The following is a 17888-nucleotide window of genomic DNA, read 5'->3' on the forward strand; positions in this document are numbered from 1 at the left end:
AAACTCCTTGCCAGTAACCCCCCTGTCAGTCTGACGCCATTCCCCTTTGTCCTGTCACTCCAGGCCCTTATCCAAAGTCTCTCTCCAGCTCTCTTGAAGCCCCTTTAGCCACTGGAAGGGGCTCTAAAGTCTCTGCGTGCCTTCTCTAAGCCAGGCTGAGCACCCCTAATTCTCTCAGCCTTTGTATTGACGAATTAATGATGAACGTGAAAGACCGAGGAGTGGATGCGGAAAACCAGCGAGCGTTCAAACGCTGTTTTACAGAGGCTCTCTGCTCCAGAAAACAACACGCACGGCGAGACACCACGGAGGAAGAAGGACCGGCACACGGCGGCCAGCCCCACGCCACCGGCGCCTCCTCCCGCTCACGGCCGCGCCTCTCCCGCCGCCCCGGGCCGCCCCTCACGGCAGCGGCGGGGTTTCCGCGGGGCCGCGGCAGGGGCTGCGCGCGCCCCGCCCGCGGCGGGAACGGGCCCGGCAGGTGCGTGAGGGGAGCCCGGGAATGGCCGGGAGAGGCCGGGAACGGCCGGGAGCGGCCGGGAGCGGCCGGGAATGGCCGGGAATGGCCGGGAATGGCCGGGAGCGGCCGGGAGCCGCCGGGAGCCACCGAGAATGGCCGGGGCGGGCGGAGGACGGAGCTCAGACTCCCGGGGCTCGGCCGCGGCGTCCGAAATGGCCCGGCAGGCCTTGCCCAGCACTGCCGGGCACGCCCCCCGCTGCGGCCCTGCATCCCGCTCCAATTCACCAGTATCCTCTAGCAAAACGGAGCGTAATGCTGCTGTGAAGGCTTTTGGGTTTTGTTTTGTTTATCGTCATTGCTCGTTGTTACCTTCTTTGTTCTTTACAGAAGGATGGGTTAAGTTTCATCCCAAAAAAGCTCAGGATGCCCGGCAGGGAGTAGGAGCGAGGACTTGAATTGCAAGGAAATGAGATCCCCAGCACTTAGGCGAATAAAAGCACCCCTTTTGGCATGTTTTTGAAGTATTATGATTGCACTTGCTGTTAGAAGCTGTCTGTGGAGAAGCTGACTCTGTGGTTATATTAGCTTATGCCTGCACTCTTTTTTTCAAGGTTTTTTTCTTGCTTCTCACGCTGTTGTCCAGAAAACTATACATCATTAACTTACTTCTGGTTACTAATAGGACAGACTAGACAGGAAAGGCAGAGAGACATCATTCATGCTGAGAGCTCACTGAAGGATCTGCCTTAAAATGTCTGTTTAAGAGGTTATGAAACAAAAAGACAGGAATAACAGGCAGGAGTAAGTTGCCAAACTGGCAGAAACAGTCAGGAATAAACTACCAAACCAGATGCAGCCCCCAAGGACAGTGTTGCTAGTGAAGGTTTCAGCAGCAAATGTGTCACTAATTTTTAAACAGGATTCTAGGGGAACACCAAGGACTGCAGACCTGGAAGTTTGACCACCAACGAGTGAATTAATAGAAAATGTAGCAAGGTAGGAGTATGGGACAGCTGCATAAGTATCTAGGGGGGAAAATCAATGTGACTTAAAAGTGATGCCTTAAAAAAATGCTAGAATTTTCTGCTGGTCTAAATAAGCATGTTGAGGTCTGGCTCACAGTCTGTACTCAGATTTCAGGAAGGTTTTAAACAGGAGCCCTTTACCTGAGCAGCCCTGGACATAATAAGGGAGTTCCCCTGTCATAAATACACAGGTGCTGCAAAGATAGGAAAGAGGATGTGAGTAAATGGGCAAATCTCCTGATGGCTGGAGGTCACTGTGCTGCAGGGAGGGTATGTAGATAACATGGAAAATCAGTGTTTCCAGCTGGCTTTGCCTTATTTAAGGTGGTAAAGAAGAGGCCTGAGGGTGGTGAAGTGCACGTGTAAATTGATTAACATGGGTGGGGAGCAGTGCAATATCCACACAAAAAAAGAGTGAGTTTTTGGAGCAGTAATAACTAACTCTGTGAAGTTTTCTTCCTTGGTAAAGTCTCCCTTTGGCTGCTGTCACAGAGGTTCAGGGAAGACTGTGCCTGGGTCAGAAGGTTCCAGTCCAGAGAAATGGAGGATGTGTGGAGGAGCACTGGATGTTTATTCTGTTCTTCCCCAGGCTCCTGCTCTTGACCTGGGCTGGAGAGCAGGATACAGGGAGAGGTATCCTTTGGTCTGACCCAGCACTGAGTTAGCATGTGTTCCCAGTTAAAATCTGTACAGCTGGGAATTGCTGGGGGAATTGTCTCTCCAGAAGTGGCACTGGTTTTATGTACTCTTCTTCATTATTCTGTCAGAAAAATGGATGTACCTGAGGAAGGTTTTGCAGGTATCTGGACCTGGGAGGCAAAATACATGCAAATTACTGGCGGGATTTTTTTTTTCTTTTTTTTTCTTTTTTTTTCTTTTTTTCGGCCTTCTTTTCATGAAAACTCATTAAATACCTAAGGAAATGTCTGCAAATGCAGTCTTGTTAGAAGGATTAAAGAATCCTCTGTAGACTGTGTTGTGCCTTGGCTGCAGGGTGTATCTGCTGCTGAGCTGGGTTTTACACAGATTTGCAATGTCTCTCCAATTCTGGCTTGCAGGCTCCTGAATCACTTCCCTGAGATTAGCCCAGCAGCCCTGAACACTCTGGGCATTTGTGCTGACTGATTCAGCTCTTGATCTTTTTCTGACTTCCATACTTTTTTTTTTTCCTATGTGTTTCCCAGATGTGCTTAAGAACTTGTAGTTAATTTGGTTACAACAGGATTAGTAAAAAGTGATTGAACCCAAGGCTCATTATTTGAGGCCCAGGAGTAGAATTTGTTTATTCTACAAGCAAGAAATTCTAGATAGAAATGAAGAGGTGCCGAATTGTGTGTAGACTTACAGAAGAGGTTGAGCCTCTTGCTTCCCAAATACACAGGGCTTAGATCCATGGTGTGTGGCCTTCTATAGTGTGGTTTTTCTTGGGCAAGAAGAGATTGGTATTTACAAGTAACATCCTTTCCAGAAAGTGTAGATAGGCTTTGAGGCATAGAGCTTGGTGTTTCAGATCTTGCTGTGAACAAGGAGGAGGACAGGGGGTAGAATGTGGGGGGTTTTGCAGCCCCTCACCGTGCACTCGTGTTTCTGTACATGACCCATTTCTCCTGGCTAGAAGGCAGTTTCCTGCTGCTGTTTCTGTTGAAGATGCTGAGATGTGTCAAGGATCAGCCCATAGCAGTGAAGTTACAAGTGCCCTGAGGCTGCTGCTCTGACACGTCAGCCAGAGCACTTGCAGCCTTTAGGATTGATTTAACTGGAAGTGCAGTAGGTGCCAGGCAGCTCAGATCCTGTTTCCGATGTCGCATTCCATAAGAGCACGAATTACAAAGGAGTTAATGCTCCACTCGGGTCAGCCGTGTTTGCAGCCTGTCTTTGTGCGTGGCTGATGAGCTGGAAGCTCCAGTTAATACTGTCAGAGAAGTCTGGAGGTCTTGTCTTCAGTGGGAAGCACTGCCTTCACTGAGTGCTCAGAGGGTCAGTCTGGAATGGTGAAGTCTTCCTTCTCTGGCCCTTCCTTCCTGTAGCACTTTCTCCTAGACAGGACTCATTTGCCCAGGCCACCAGACAGTTTTGTCCGTGGCAGGCTGGTGAGTTCTGACAAAATTTTTAAGAATTCCCACCAGCTAAAAGCCACAGTTCAGAGCAGAGTACGTGGTATGGAGCTGGTGGTTCTACGACAAGTCTCTGATACCATGGAATTTTTGCAATAATTAGGTATTCAGAAAAAAAAATCAAAACATCCTACCTCTCTGCCAGTCATGCCAATGTGATTTGCTTTTTTTTTTTCCCTGCCTATTTTTATATGTTTGTGTCTGGATTCTTCTGAAGTGAAACATAACACTGCTGGGGAATTGGCACTGGTGATTCAGATTGTAGCAATGCTGAATTTGTTTTGCTGTAGTGGAAAGAAACTGTTGCTGCTGGAACTTCATTGTGAGAATCATCAGACCAAGATAAAGATTGGTTTTGACGTTGAAAGTTTTTGTAGTAGTTTTTAAATGTTGATGATCTGGTGAAAAAAGAGTGGCAACAGCTAATTACTTATGTATATACTTGCAGGTTCAGCTGTGTATAGGATTCTTCCTCCATTTCTAAATCTGTATGTTGCTGGACCCTTCCATCTATGATGTGGTTCAGTTTAGAACTGGTCTTTGCAGTCTCTTGTAAAAGTCCTTTTTTTGAAGCTGACACTTTCCAAATTTAGTGCCAATGGGGGTATTTTAAGTTTTGTTTCAGCTTTCTGTGTATTCAGTATAGGAAAAGTGCATTCCCCACTGAATAACAAAGGCTAAAGAGCATCTCCAGCACTGCCCATCTGGGAGATGGGCTTTTTCTGGACCAACAGAAAACTGCAAATTATTCTGGAGTTTGATCTAATGGTGCACTCTTGGTATCAAATCTCCATTGGACCTCCAGAATCTCCTGGCCTGTTTCAAAGCACTTTATCCAGTGAATAAATGGTGTTACCTGTCCAACAGGTATGAGGACTGCAGCACTGAAAACAAAACACCTGTGAGCTTTTTGGAGCTCCCAGAGGAAAGTGGTGATGAAGCAGAAGAACAATTGCCCGTGATGTAGCTGCCCTCAGGTCCATGTTGTTGGCTGGAACAGGAGGTGGAATCTTTCTGGTAAGTTGAATCATTTTGGGGAGATTCTAACACAAAAACTTCTACAGTGCAGTAAACAAGTTTACGGCTGTGAATCTCTACATTTCCTGTGGAGGTTTAGATTCTGATCCAGTTACATTACCTTTGAAAATGATTGGTACACAACTTGTGTGGGTTTTCTGAGGCAGCACAATTTTTGAAGTGCTTGTTTTCTGTTTTCTCTGTCTGCTTAAAAGATTATGTTAGCTTTAGGTAAAAAGTACTGGTTCATCTTGGCTTTCACTTTCTGAATTTTCTAACCTAATAAGCAAACTTATTTCCAATACTTAGTGGAGCAGAGTTGGTTTCATCTGCAGTCTTTAAAAGATGAATACTCAAGCTGCTGTTTTCTGTTTGCTCATCAGTAGAGCCCAATATTTGCCCAGCCTGGTGCAAACACAGCTAAATCTGTCACCTGCTGCTGCAGTTTGCATAGGTTGTCCATGTAGTCATAGCTTTCAGGTTCATTGTTGTGGAGACGTGTAAAAACAGAAGTTCATGGAAATTAGTTGCTTTTAAATAAGCTTTATAATCCTAATTATACTTATATCCATTTTCTAGAACTATGCCAAGAAAAAGAAAACTGTTGGCTCAGTTAAGTGCTCTTCAAAACAGCACCAGCTTCCCTCAGATCGATGCTGTGGAGCAGCTGAACACTACACCTGGAGCGGATGCTTCTCCAAAAAGCAGCAAATATTTTGTGATTGAGAAAAAAAATTCTCCTCAGCTGCAAGAAGATTTTTTCAACCAGCCCTGTATTAGTCTGGCCAAGTCCTTTCTGGGACAGGTAGGACATGAGCACTGAGATTCTTGTACTGGAGCATGTGCTTGCTAATAACTTGGTGTAAAAGGATGGAATTCTTTTTTTGCCATTTGCCTCCCAGGCTTGGCTATTTTAGGAGTACAGCTCTCCTTCCTTCTCCTGCTAAGTGCAGTGGAATTTAAAGACCAGTAGCCGAATCTATTCTAGATGAAGTCAGAGGAGTAATTTTTCAGGTTTAGCCTGTCACATTTTTAATTGGGTTTTTTTTTGGTGGAGTTTTCCTCCCTTTTTTCTGTTTACTAAAATGTGCTTAGCTGCTTGTGGTTTGAAGGCTGTGTCAGGCCCATTATTTTCCTTTCAGCAATTGCTTTACTTGTTTTTGTTTCTTGCTTAGCCCAGTGGAAAGTAATGCTCTGCAGTCAGCAGCATCTTCTTTGCCTCCATTTTACTGTCTTGTTATGCTAAGGATTGCACAGTCCCACAGTCAAGCTCTCTTCACTCCAAATATTGCTGTTCCTATCTTTTGTTTCTGAGTTTCCAAGTTGATGCAAGGACTTCTCCCTTAGCCCATTGCATAAATTTTGAGGAGTCTTTGGACCTTGCTGAAAGCCTTTGGAAATCAGAGTGGTGGAGATTGACTCTTCTGCTTAGTGAGTCCTTCAGAAAACTCTGGCTGTTTCCAGGGGAGGGAGTTCCCTCAGTGTTTTCGCTATAAAAAGTTCAGAACCTTCTAAACTCAGCTGCAAAATGTGTGTTCAGTTTCACTGCTATGGTCTTATCTTCTCTGAGTCTTTTTTATACCTTTATTGTCTGCAGGGTGAGCAGTCTGGGTTCTCATGGCTTTAGATAACTCCAGGAATTTGTTCCACAAACTGTTGGTTTTGGCCTGTTTTGCTGCATCCAGCCTTTTTTTTTTTATTTTCTAAGGATATCTTGCCTGTAAGTGATGCCTTTGCTCTGCTCTTTAGGCCTGCTGGGTTTCTTTCTGGTCTGCCTTCACCTCTTTGTGATACTCCACATGTGTTGCTATCTTTGCAGACATCCTGCTAGAGGCTTTGCCTTTCAGGCCTTAACCTTTGGCTGCCTCTGAAATTCTCCCCAACAAGCTCCCTCACTTGACGTAGTTTCCTCTTTTTGCTGGTAGGCAGGACTCTGAGAGATTATTTTTGGACTTTCATGCTTGTGAACAGACACTGAACTTTATCCTTCACAGTCGTGATACTAAGTTGTTTTTCAGGAATAAGTCTTCAGAAAAGACTTTGTGTTTTGCTGCAGATCTGAGAACTGAATCTTTCCTCATGAAGTTCCCGATTCCTCGCTCTGCACAACAGTTGATGATGTCCGAGGAAACATTGCACGTGTCCTGGTCTGTCTGAGGGTGCCTGAAGTCTCCCATTACTGAGACATTTTTGTTGACTTAATGGCTCCATCACCCTCATGCATTCAGTTACTCCAGGCAGATGATTTTTGAGTCCTAATTCTGTATTTTTCCTATTTAGGCCCTAGTATTACAAACCACATGATTTCTATCTTAATTTTACATTTTCTTTAAAGTATAACCCCCAGTCTCCCATGACTCAGCCTGTTGTCTCATAAAGGTAGTTTAGTGTTTCCTTCATTACCTTTATTCTATCAAATTTTGGAGGCATCTGGTACATTAATCTTGCATACCTTCATGATACCTGAGTTCTTGGAAACAAAAAAGATACATGCAGTAAATGGCCTTCCAGAGGGAACTGCCATAACATCAAGATACATCCTCAATGAGAAAAAGAATTTTTATGAAATGGCTTACTGTGAGGTGTTGGGAATTATCACCGTGTTTAAACTTTTTTATTCAACAGAATATCTGGTGTCTGAAGACAGGGAAATGCCTGGATGCTTTAAACCCATAACCTAACCATTGCATTTCATCATACTGATGGACAAATGTGGCCACATGGGTCTGGTTTTGGGGTGTTCCCAGGCTGAGCACCAGTGCTTTTTTTTTTCTCATGAAAAATAATAAACAGATTATTTTCAACAATTTGACAAGTGCTGTAGGGAAACTGATACACCGGAGCTGCAGCTTTGGAAACCAACTCCTGGAGCATCCATTATGGATCAAATCAATATCTGCATTAGCAATCCAGCCCAGACATCTGTTAGGAACCAAGCTTTGTTTTCTGAAGGTCAGTTTTGAATGGCTGCATAATTAAAGTGTTATAATTAAACTGAGAGCTGGTGCCCAGACGAGACCCTGCCACAGTATTTCATACACATTAAGCAAAGCACGAAGTTTAGAAATCAGGTCAAACCACAAATTCCTTTGTACAAAGTTTAGTGGTTGTTTTATTTTTAAAGAGGATCTTTTGACTGTCATGATTTGTTTCCCGTGCATCTGCTTTGTTTTATTTAAGGAGGTACCAGCAGCAAGAACACACTGTAATAACAAAGATCTGTTGTTGTCTGCCTGAAGCCAATTCCCAGCTCTCCTGCACTGCCCTTCTCTGTGGGGCAGAAAACACTGTAATAGCATTGATGCTCTCTCTAGAGCTGATTATCTCTGTGATTTGGGACTGGGACTTGTTTGAAACATCTCTAGGGAGAGAAACTGTCTAGTCATAGCAGTTATTTAATTGTGCCACTGTCATACTTCTTCTGATCTAAAGATTATACATTCATGATGCTTCAAGGTTGATATCAGTGGTGATTTTTGCCTTAAACCTGATGGATTGGAGTGGAGAATACAGAAAATAACCACAAAAGCAACTCTGTGGGCTTCAGTAGGATAATAAGTCGATTCTTTTTAATACTGCTTCATCTAGACACTGCAGGCATTTTGTGGGGTGAGAGACAGGTAGGAACTCCTTGTACTGGGCTGTGGCCGGAGCAGTGAGAGCTGAAAAAGTTAGTGTTAGCTTACAGACTGCTAAGTGGAGAGGATTTAGTACCATCAGATCCTTTCTTTCCAACTTCTCTGTTCCCACAGCTCTTGCTGTGGTTATTTTGTACTGAGGGCTGGTAACTGATGCACTCTGACCTCTTTTTCAGATTTTAGTTCGCAAACTTCCTGATGGCAGAGAGCTCTGGGGCAGGATTGTTGAAACAGAAGCTTATCTGGGTGGGGAAGATGAAGCTTCCCACTCCAAAGGTGGGAAGCAAACACAACGAAACGCAGCAATGTTCATGAAGCCAGGAACTCTGTATGTGTATCAGATCTATGGGATTTATTTCTGCATGAATGTTTCCAGCCAAGGTAAGCTGAGGCTGAAAGAGATGGAATGCCAGCAGGATGGGGCTGACATTTCAACCTACAGTGGTGCTGCAAGTCACTTGTGAGCTCTGTGATGTTAGTGACTTGCTGTCATCATCCCTTGGGACCTGGGCTTTGCCACTGTGAGCAGGGTGTACCTGTGGGCAGGCAGCACAGCAGGCAGGGCCCATCTCCAGCTTCCCAGGTTGTCCCAGCTGGGAGCTGTGGGAGCTGTTGAGGCACACAGAGATAGAGAAATGAGGGGGAATGTGGATAGGATGGAGCTTTCAGTTTGGATGACCTGGGGTGCTGCCTCAGTCATGTGAGGCAGTGAACCTTGTTCCTCAAAAGTGGTGATGTAGAGAAGAATTGTGAGTCATTAATGACAGCCTAAATCTTAGTGTCTGTTGCCATGGCAGGAAACTTCTCTGTCTCCTATCTTTATCTTCAGAGGCTGAATGAGATGTTGGGGAAACAAAAAGTCTGAGATGTCCTAAGCTTAAGCAAAGAGTCAGCAGGAGCATTTTAGCTGTCTGGCTGTATCTAAAAGCCAGCTAAACCCACTCAAATCAAAATGCCCAGATTGTTACAGAAGCTTCAATCTTATTATTCTCAAGAAAAAATAGTCAAGCTCTAATTAAATTATTCTGGAATGTACTGAAACTGTCCTTCCACATTTCAAGACTTAACAAGTAAGTGTTGCTGAAAACTTCTTTTTTGTTTCCTTTCCTGTAAGAATGACAGTATTTGCTTTGCAATGAAGCTGTTGTTTAGACACCTTAAAATGGCAGCAAGTGTTTCCCAGGTAACTACTCACTGTTAGAAAAAAAACCTCAAACCCAATTTACTTTCTTTTTCCCTATTTCAATGATAAAGGTTAAAAAGCTTGTGTATTCCTAAGTGGAAAGCAAATGTAACTGTGACCATTAGTGCTCAGCTTTTGGCCCTTGGACAGAAGCCTAGCAGAAAAACAGTGCCAGGTTATAGGGTGGGGAAAGAGCCTGACTTTCCAATGGGGGTCTGGAGTCTGGGGGAGGAACACATGTGAACTTCATTACACTGGCTCTGCCAAGTCTGTTCAGATAATGAAAGCACATGGTTCATTCGTCAGGATAGGATTTGAAATTTTACTTTCTGTTAAAAAAAAAAAAGAAAAATGTGTTTAGCCTTTGAATTCTAGAAAGATTTCTTTGAAATATAGACTTTGGGAAATTTTTCCTTATATACCTATGTTTAGTTTTGTAGCAAAGCAGTTAAAGGGCTGCCTGTGGTGATGGAACTCATTGGATTTTTTGTTACAAACTCCCTCCCCATCATCCTGTCACACATGAGTGACACCAGGCAGAGCTGTCACTGCCAGCTTTGTCAGAGCACTGCAGTCAATGCCATGGCTGTGCACATTGTGCACAGCTACAAAACAGGAGCTGCTCCTTCTAGGTATTTGCCCATGTGCAGCAGTGTTGAAAGAAAGAATGTGGGGAGGAATCACACCCAAGATGTTTTTTCTCCAGTTAGAGGGAGAAGTTGTTTAATTGTGCTGTTGTTTAGTCTGAGGGAAAGATTGAGGGAGTCATCTTCATGGTGGCACCTGGGGAGAAGGCAAAAGCACTTCATTCTCTGGATATGCAATAGATCTTGGAAACTTTGTTTTGATTCTGGCTTTGAAAAAACACAAACCCTGGCCAAAAAAAAACCAAACAAACATAAAAACACCACCCCACCAAAACCTCCATCTCTTGTGCTATAGTTTAGTCCTCCTTCATAGCACAGACCACCCTCTGAAGGCAAGCAGCTCCAAGGGACAAGTGTATCCTCTGAAGCAGTGGAGCTCTGACTTTTTAGGGATCACTTGTTTTGATACACAACCTCACAGCCTCTGCAGGTGGAATAAACCTTCTCTGTTTATTGCTTTATGCTGGGCTTTAGGCTCCAGTATCCCTTAGGGACGGGAAGAGTGTGTCACCCTGTGTTCATAAAACTATAATGAGATGAGGGGGGGCTCCAGTATTCTTTATTCTTCCTCGCTATCTCTCTCAGTGAGGAAGGAGAAATCTTTGTGCACATCACTGAGATAAAGCTGGGGAATTTTACTGTGAGAGATCTTCCCATCACTGAGTGAAGTGCTGCAACTGCCTGAAGCGATGGCATCACTACTTTTGGAGAAATCATGGGTGGTAGAGGAGAAGAGCTTATAGAAGAATTGTAGCCAAAGTCTTTCAGTGTGCATGAATCCTACCGGACATCCTGAGCAGCACAGTAATCTCAGTACTAAGCTTTCCCTAGAATTAAGAGAGATGTGGGGCTTCCCTTGCCTTAGGAAGAGGATAAATGCCAGTCATGCTTCTCTTTGACTTAGCTGTGATCTGTCTCTCTGGAATCTGCCAAGGTCTGTATTTTGCTGCCAGATCTGAAAGAAGAGCTTGTAAAATTGAGAGCCTGGTGATGCTCAGCCCAGGGTCGCACTGCGGGGACTTCTCCCTACCTTTCAGCTCCTAGACTAGGATTCTGAAGGAAGTATTGGGGAGCACTGAGTCAGGTGGGTGAGTGGAGGAGAAAATTTTCTTCTCTCCAGTGGCCAAAGCTGTTTCCAAGCCTGGGAGCTGGAGCTGTTTCTGCAAAGGAGCAGGAAGCTGTGCCATGGGGGACTCCACAGCCATGTTACAATTCCTGGCTGCTCAGGGAGAGAATTGGCCTCTGCAGTGTTGTTAGATCCCAGCTTTTATCCCTGAATGCTGCTCATTATATGGAGTGACTCTTAGCAGGGGAGATAAATACTCAGCATCTCCAGCTGGCCCTGCTGCTGCTGGTGTGTGCATATTGGGCAGATGCTGAACCCAGGTGACCCTTGAGAGTGAACTGCTGCAAGCTGGGAGGGGAAGGGGGCTGTGGAAGTTTGCTCAGGAGAACCCAGAGGTGTGAGGGGAAGAAGGCAGTAGCTCATCATGGCATCCCTGCACTCTTGTCCTGCCTGCTGTCTCCACCTCTTCCCAAGGCTATTTTCTGGGCAGAGTGGGGTGTGTGTTGCACACAGCTAGAAAGAACCTTGAAACTTCCCGCTGGAAATACAGAAAGAGCAGCCAGAGACAGAACTTCCCAGTACCCCCTGGCTGGGCTCTGTGCTGCTCTGGGAGCACCTGCAGTTTTCCAAGTGCTCATCTCTCTCTCCATGTGAACTCCCAAGGAACTCGGTTCAATTGAAGTGTGACCACAGTTTCCACTTGCATTTGAGATGGATGAAAGCAACTAGTGTAATTAGTGATTGCTCAGAATCCCACAGTTGTTCCTGGCAGGGAGGCAGCAGCACGATGAGAAGGATGTTTCTTTGTGCATCGATAAAAAGCAGAATTAGGACATGGAACATGTTCTTAAAAATCTAAAATGACCTTTGAGCTCTAAATCATTGTTAGGCCAGGGAAGTTGCTTTTGGCTGCCAGATTAGCATCAATCCCCCTCCTTGGAGAAGGGAGTGCCTGGGAACAGATTGCTGACAGCTGTTGGAATTCAGGCCGTTGACTTCAGCGAGCTGTAGTGGGAGCAGCAGGGGCTCTGAGATGGTTCAGGGCAGCAGGCACACCTCAGAGCCAGGAACCAGGACCTCACTGCGAGCCCAGAGCGGTAATTTACTGTGGGATTTGTACAAAACATGAGAGGGATTCTATTTTGGGAAATCGCAGGTCCTTAGGGACCTGCCAGTGCCTGCAAAGAAAGCCTTTGCCAGGCATGAGCATGGCTCCAGATGTTCAAGGCTGGAGAGGGAGAGGGGACTCCTGGGGAGCAGCACGGCACAGATGCTGGCGGGAGGAAAGCTGTGGGTGGCCAGCACAAGGAGACCTGTGTGGGGCTGCACACAGGCCCTGTGCCAGTGCTCTCCTCACCCACTCAGGGGCAGGAGAAGACCTCCCTGCTGGCCACTGGAAAATACCAGGGAAATGTTTCCTTGTCAGACAGGGAATGTCTGCTCCGAGTTGTGTCTTTGCTTCACTGTCACCTGGCTGCAACAGCTGGGAGGGCAGGACACCTAAGGCTTCTGAGGGTGGCAAATCACATTTGAGAAAAGAATTTGTCAGTTTTTTTCATAGAAAGGTCCTCTCTGCTAAGTGCTGCTCCCAGGGCTGTGCATCCCACAGCCAGACTGTGCAGCCCTGTCCTGCCCCAGGTCCCTGCCTTGGGAGAACTTCCCTGGCACATGTGCCCAAATCCCACTCTTGGAGCTGTGCAGTCACCCAAGGCCTGTTCCAGCTCCAGAAGGAGTTTGGATTGGTACCAGCCCAGGCTGCCTCAGCAGTGTCTGCTCCCAGTGCCTGCAGCTCCTTCCCAGGTTTCTCTTTGTCCAGCCTCACTCTGCAAGCTGCCTCTTTCTGCTGGCAGCATCCACACTCATTCCTCCTCGCCTTTGTTAGCTGGAGCTCTTGTGATCAGAATTTATTAGAAATCCACTGGGTTTGGGAGCAGCTTTGGATACCTCTGCCAAAACTGAACCAGATGTATATTTATTCCTGAACATTGTGCTTACATAAGAAAAAGCTCTGGCCCACTGGCAAGCCTTGGAGCAGCAGCCAGACTTAGCAACATCAGATGGAGCTGGGAAGAGCAAGTCAGCACTGCAGAATGAAGGGCACAGAGCTACAGGACACTGGAGATTGGGAGGAGGGAAGGGAGTGCCCTTGTAGGAAAGGACAGGCCCCGTGGCTGGGTGCACCAGGCCATTCCCTCCTCCATCAGGCTGAGCCACAGGCTCAGAGCTGAAGTGCTGCTGGCAGTGGGCTGGAAGGTGAGGCATTCCCAAGAAACAACCCCATACTAACACCCAGCTGTTGTTGTGCACAGGAGAAGGGGCTGCGGTGCTGCTGCGTTCCTTGGAACCTCTGCAGGGCCTGGATGCCATGAGGGAGCTGCGCAGGGCCTCCAGGAAAGCTCCCAGCAGGCTGCTCAAGGACTGGCAGCTCTGCAATGGGCCCTCCAAGCTGTGCCAGGCATTTGGCATCGACAAGGCTTTTGACCAAAGGGACCTGACTCAGGATGAGGCCATCTGGATGGTGCCTGGGCAGGACCTGCCTGGGGAGCAGGACGTGGTGACCACCACCAGGATCGGCATCGGCAACACGGGAGAGTGGGCACACAAACCACTCAGGTTTTATTTACGAGGAAACAGATTTGTGAGTGTTGTAGACAAGAAAATGGAGAGGGAGATGGCAGTAAGGGGACACTCCCCTGGCAGCTGACAAGTCTTGCAAGTGTCCCTGGGACCAGGACTTGAGCTGTGCTCTGCACAATGGCCGCGAGCTGCATCATGGCAGATAGGGGGGCTTGAGGGGGTTTTAACAATAAATGTACTTTGTCAAAATGAATGGGGCAAGGTGGAGCTTTATTTGCAGAAGACTGGGATGGACCTCCCAGCCAGAACTGGGGCTGGTTTTGGACACTGAAGGCCACTTTCTCCCTTGCCAACAGATCCAGGCTTAGTTACGGTGGGTGAAAGGAGAAGGGTCACAGCTCTGGGCTGCTCCCATCACTTCAGCCCCCAGCAGAGACCAGTGCTTGCTTGCTGCAGGGAGATAATCAACAAACTGGATGGCAGCAGAGCAGACTGAAAGGATGGGAGCTGGGAGAGAAGGATGTAGAGGGGGGATCTTACTGTTGTCTGCAACTACCTCAGGGGAGGGGACAGAGAAGACAGGGCCAGGCTGCTGTCAGACAGGATGAGAGGCAATGAGCCACCAGCCGGAAAACAGGAAGCTCTCATTAGCTCTATGGAAAACATTTTCCCCATGAGGGTGGTCAAACACTGGAACAGGGCCCCAGAGAAGCTGTGGCCCATTCACACCTCCACAGGACAGGGCTGAGTGACCTGAGCTAACACCTTTCCTTTGAGCAGAGACCCCTTCCAACCTCTACCCCTCTCTAATGTCCAGCTTGGAGAACAAGAATGGGTTTTGTTTGTTTTCCCAGCTGCTTTTGAAACCAGTTCAGAACTTAGCACTGTGTGAACCCTCACACAAGAGAAAGCACTGGTGCAGAAGCCTGACTTGAGGTACAGAGAGGAAGAACCTCCAGAATTCAGGACGGGACCTGCAGGACTGCAGCCACACTGGGTGGGTGACAGGGACACGCTCCCCACCTCCACCCCCACCTTAAGGTTCACATACAATAAAAAAAGCTCAAGTTTTTTAATACTCTTCTCCCCATCCCATGAAATAATTTGGTTTAACCCCTTCTGGGCAGTCTTTTTTCTGATTGCAGCAGCTCACCTTGATGCTCAGGTCCTGGGGCTGGTTGAGACAGGGCCTGCAGTGATGTGGATCTGATTTTTAGGTCAGATACGGTTTTTTGCTCTTCTGTACCATCCCTGTTGCAGCTGCGGGGCCAGACTGGCTGTCAGGAAGCAGCTCCCCCAGTGGCTGCTGGACGGTAAGTCAGCTAAAGCTCCCAGTTTCACCCAGTTTGTTGGGCAAGGGAAGCCGCTCCTGAGAGCCTGCAGCTCTGGGAAAAGCTCCAGCTGCCATGTGTGCTGTAAGGGAAGGTCTTCAGAGGGCCCCTGGCAATCTTCTAACAGCAAACCCCGAGAGGCCACGCCACCAGAGAGGCAGTTCCCCCTCCCTTCCCCTGCGTGTGCAGCACAGAGCAGCGAGCAGCTGTGGGGGACAGTGGCCTCACACAGGCAGGGCTGAGCTGGCACAAGCTCCTGCTGTCCCCAGGCCCTGGCATGTCCCACGGCTGTCACCTCTTGTTCTGGCCGTGGCATGGCTGGAGGAGCAGTCCCAAACCAGAGCAGGAAACATCGCCCTGTATCTCATTTTCCGGCTGGATAGCTCTAGCCCAGGCCAGGAAAATCTGGATCCCTGTCTGGTTCCCTGCAGCCACAGCCATGCTTGGTGGGAGGGGGATTGGAGGGACAAAACAAGCCTGAGTGCCCTCAGCACCAGCCTCTGGGTGGAACATGTCCTGGAACTTGCAGCTTGACCTGCACCTTTCAGTGCTGCTCAACAACCAAGCTCCCACCCCAAGGCACAAAGTGGGCAGCATGGAAACCCAGGAACACAGCGGCTGCTTGGTGACAGCCCTGCTCCAGCAGACTCTTGGGAATAAGGACATTGGGGTGAGGAAAGAATGAGCTGTGACACAGTGACGGAGTCATTCATTCACAATTTCATGTTTACTTGTGATACTTTGCCTTCCCACCTCTGTCCTCACTGCTGTGAGATCAAACAAAATTCCTGGGTGCTCAGGGTCACTTCCCTAGGAGCCAGGCCAGCTGCCCAGTGCCCTGGAGCAAGGCCATGCATGCTGTGCCATGGGGACAGGCTCTCGTGGCTGAGTGTCCCAGCAGTCATGCTGGAGAGCACAGGAAACATTCCCAGGGCACCAGTGTCCCCCCAAAGGTGACGTTCTGCCAGCAGTGCCACAGCGGAACCCTCTTGCCCCACTCTGGTGATCCCTGGGGGGCAGCAGGGCCAGGGAAGGGCTGTGAACGTGGCAGGGCAGGAATCCAGGCTGAGCAAGCACGTGCTGTCCTGCAGCAGGCCCTGGAGCCTCGGGGAGCAGCTGGGAAATCGAGGCACAGACGGGGTCAACCTGCTGCGTGTCACGTGGCGAGGAGGAACTGAAACCACCTCCTTCGGTTTTCAGGCATCCTTTAGACTCTCAGCATGGAGAGCATGGCAGGCTCCTCCCTCCTGTGCCAGCAGGATCACTTCAGGAGCGACTGGAACACGGAGATGACGGGGTCCTCGTGGCTGGTGACCACCAGCACGCTGCGGAACTTGTCAAACAGCATCAGCAGCTGGGAGCGCCGCATGTTCTCGTTGTACATGATCTCCTCCAGGTGGTGCCGGCCTCGGAAGTAGTGCAGCAGCCTGCAGGCAGCACAGCAAGGGAGCACGTGGGCCAAAAACAGCTCAAACTCATCCTGCCACCCCCAAGGTCTCCTCTCCCATGGGATGCAAATCAGAAGGTTGTTTGGGTTATGTCCCTCATTTGCATGAAAAAGGAATTAAATCATGCCTAACACAGAAATCCCCTGGAAAAAGATGGGACTCGCCCGCTGTGGGGCTTTGCCAAGGTTCTCTTTGGATCAGGAGGTTTCCCAGTCGGGGGCATTTCCCAAGACTGTCAATTTTCAACTTAGTTATGATTTCAGAAAGTAAACAAACACAAGTACCAACGAGCCTTGAGAAGTCCGGACATGGCAGATTTATCCTGTGCTCTCTTAGCTAAGCCTACAACTGCCCTTTGTCACAGCTCTGCAGAGGGGCCTGGGTACCTGCACTGCGTTTTAGAATAAAGAGCAATTTCCCCTCCAGCAGCCCAAGAGGCTTTGTAACTACAGGTCCTGCACTCAGGGTTTGGGCAGCTTGGATTGGGTGGAGCAGTCACAATAGGGAGATGGAAATTTTGGTGGAAGGCACCACAGAGAAGCTGTGGGAGTTACAAATCCCATGAAGCCCAAGCTCAAACCATGCCGGCTTAAATTCCCTGTTCTCTTTAAACAAAGACAGCACAGATACCCCTTTGCTGGCCACCAACTTGCTGCAGCCATCAGAAAACCTTGGCCCTGCACAGTCAGTCACTGCAGGGTCCACAACAAACAGCCGAAGTCCCCAGTGGCTGAGGGCCCCTCCTCAGAGTTCCCTCTGAGCCATAACACCAAGCCAGCCCCCCACATGAAGCCTGGGTTTGCTGCTCAGTCTCTTGTCTCGACACCCTCCCAAGTGTCACAGCCATGCTGCACGTGTGACTCAAATCCTCCCCACCCCGTGAAGGCCCACAGGCCAGAGTCCCTTCCCAGCTCCACAGCCAGCTGTGCCTCCACATGTGTTCCACATCACACTCTGTGCTCCAGCAGCCTTTGCTCATGTTCCATTACCCATCTGCAGCTTCATGCCAACTGGCTGTAAAAATGAGTGGAGATGACATGATCTGTTTTCCAACCCATTCATACAGCTCCCATGCAGGAACAGCCCTCAAAATATTCCCAGTATCTACTGGAGCACTCCAGCCTGTTCTGGAGGATGGAGTAGCTCCTGCTTTCCCTGTGGGACCAACACTTGCCTGGCTGCCTCCTGCTGCTCAGGCTGGGCACTCCTGTCACAGGAAAGGAGTCACCGTGCAGCAAGTGTCCCTTCATCACCTGCCCCACTGCAGAGTTTTCACCTCCAGCCCAGTGCCACGTGTGTTTCTATGCTTCCCAACTTGCCACGTCCCTCCTCTCCCCCACGAGCTCTGTGGGCTCAGAGCAGGATCCTCACTGGCAGCCTGA

General features: G+C 48.3%; 2 protein-coding genes across 14 annotated transcripts in view; one reads left to right on the forward strand and one right to left on the reverse strand.

Annotated features, from left to right (window-relative positions):
• Positions 1 to 384: 384 nt before the first annotated feature.
• Positions 385 to 13976, forward strand: MPG (N-methylpurine DNA glycosylase). Of its 4 annotated transcripts, none has more exons than XM_066197988.1 (5): positions 385 to 481; positions 4467 to 4616; positions 5196 to 5421; positions 8431 to 8635; positions 13460 to 13976. In XM_066197988.1, exons 3-5 carry the CDS (start codon positions 5200 to 5202, stop codon positions 13852 to 13854), a joined length of 822 nt encoding a protein of 273 aa, XP_066054085.1. In that variant the 5' UTR covers positions 385 to 481; positions 4467 to 4616; positions 5196 to 5199; the 3' UTR covers positions 13855 to 13976. The 4 variants fall into 4 exon arrangements, with proteins under 4 accessions (XP_066054085.1, XP_066054086.1, XP_066054087.1 ...); XM_066197989.1 differs by lacking the exon at positions 385 to 481 and adding an exon at positions 1010 to 1456; XM_066197990.1 differs by lacking the exon at positions 385 to 481 and adding an exon at positions 1879 to 1899.
• A 1291-nt stretch (positions 13977 to 15267) lies between these two features.
• The window catches only part of NPRL3 (NPR3 like, GATOR1 complex subunit), a 41825-nt gene continuing 39204 nt past the window's right edge, over positions 15268 to 17888 (reverse strand). For 8 of the 10 annotated variants that reach the window (XM_066197795.1, XM_066197801.1, XM_066197799.1 and 5 more), the window contains one exon: positions 15271 to 16485. In XM_066197795.1, coding sequence (XP_066053892.1) covers positions 16320 to 16485 — 166 coding nt within the window. In that variant the 3' untranslated portion in view covers positions 15271 to 16319. Of the gene's footprint in view, positions 16486 to 17888 lie in introns of all 10 variants that reach the window. The other 2 variants (XM_066197792.1, XM_066197793.1) reach the window with 2 other exon arrangements.

Source organism: Chamaea fasciata, unplaced genomic scaffold (genome assembly GCF_029207755.1).
Source record: "Chamaea fasciata isolate MVZ Bird 193981 ecotype frontalis unplaced genomic scaffold, bChaFas1.0.hap1 SCAF_16, whole genome shotgun sequence".
Classification (NCBI taxonomy): Eukaryota; Metazoa; Chordata; class Aves; order Passeriformes; family Sylviidae; genus Chamaea; species Chamaea fasciata.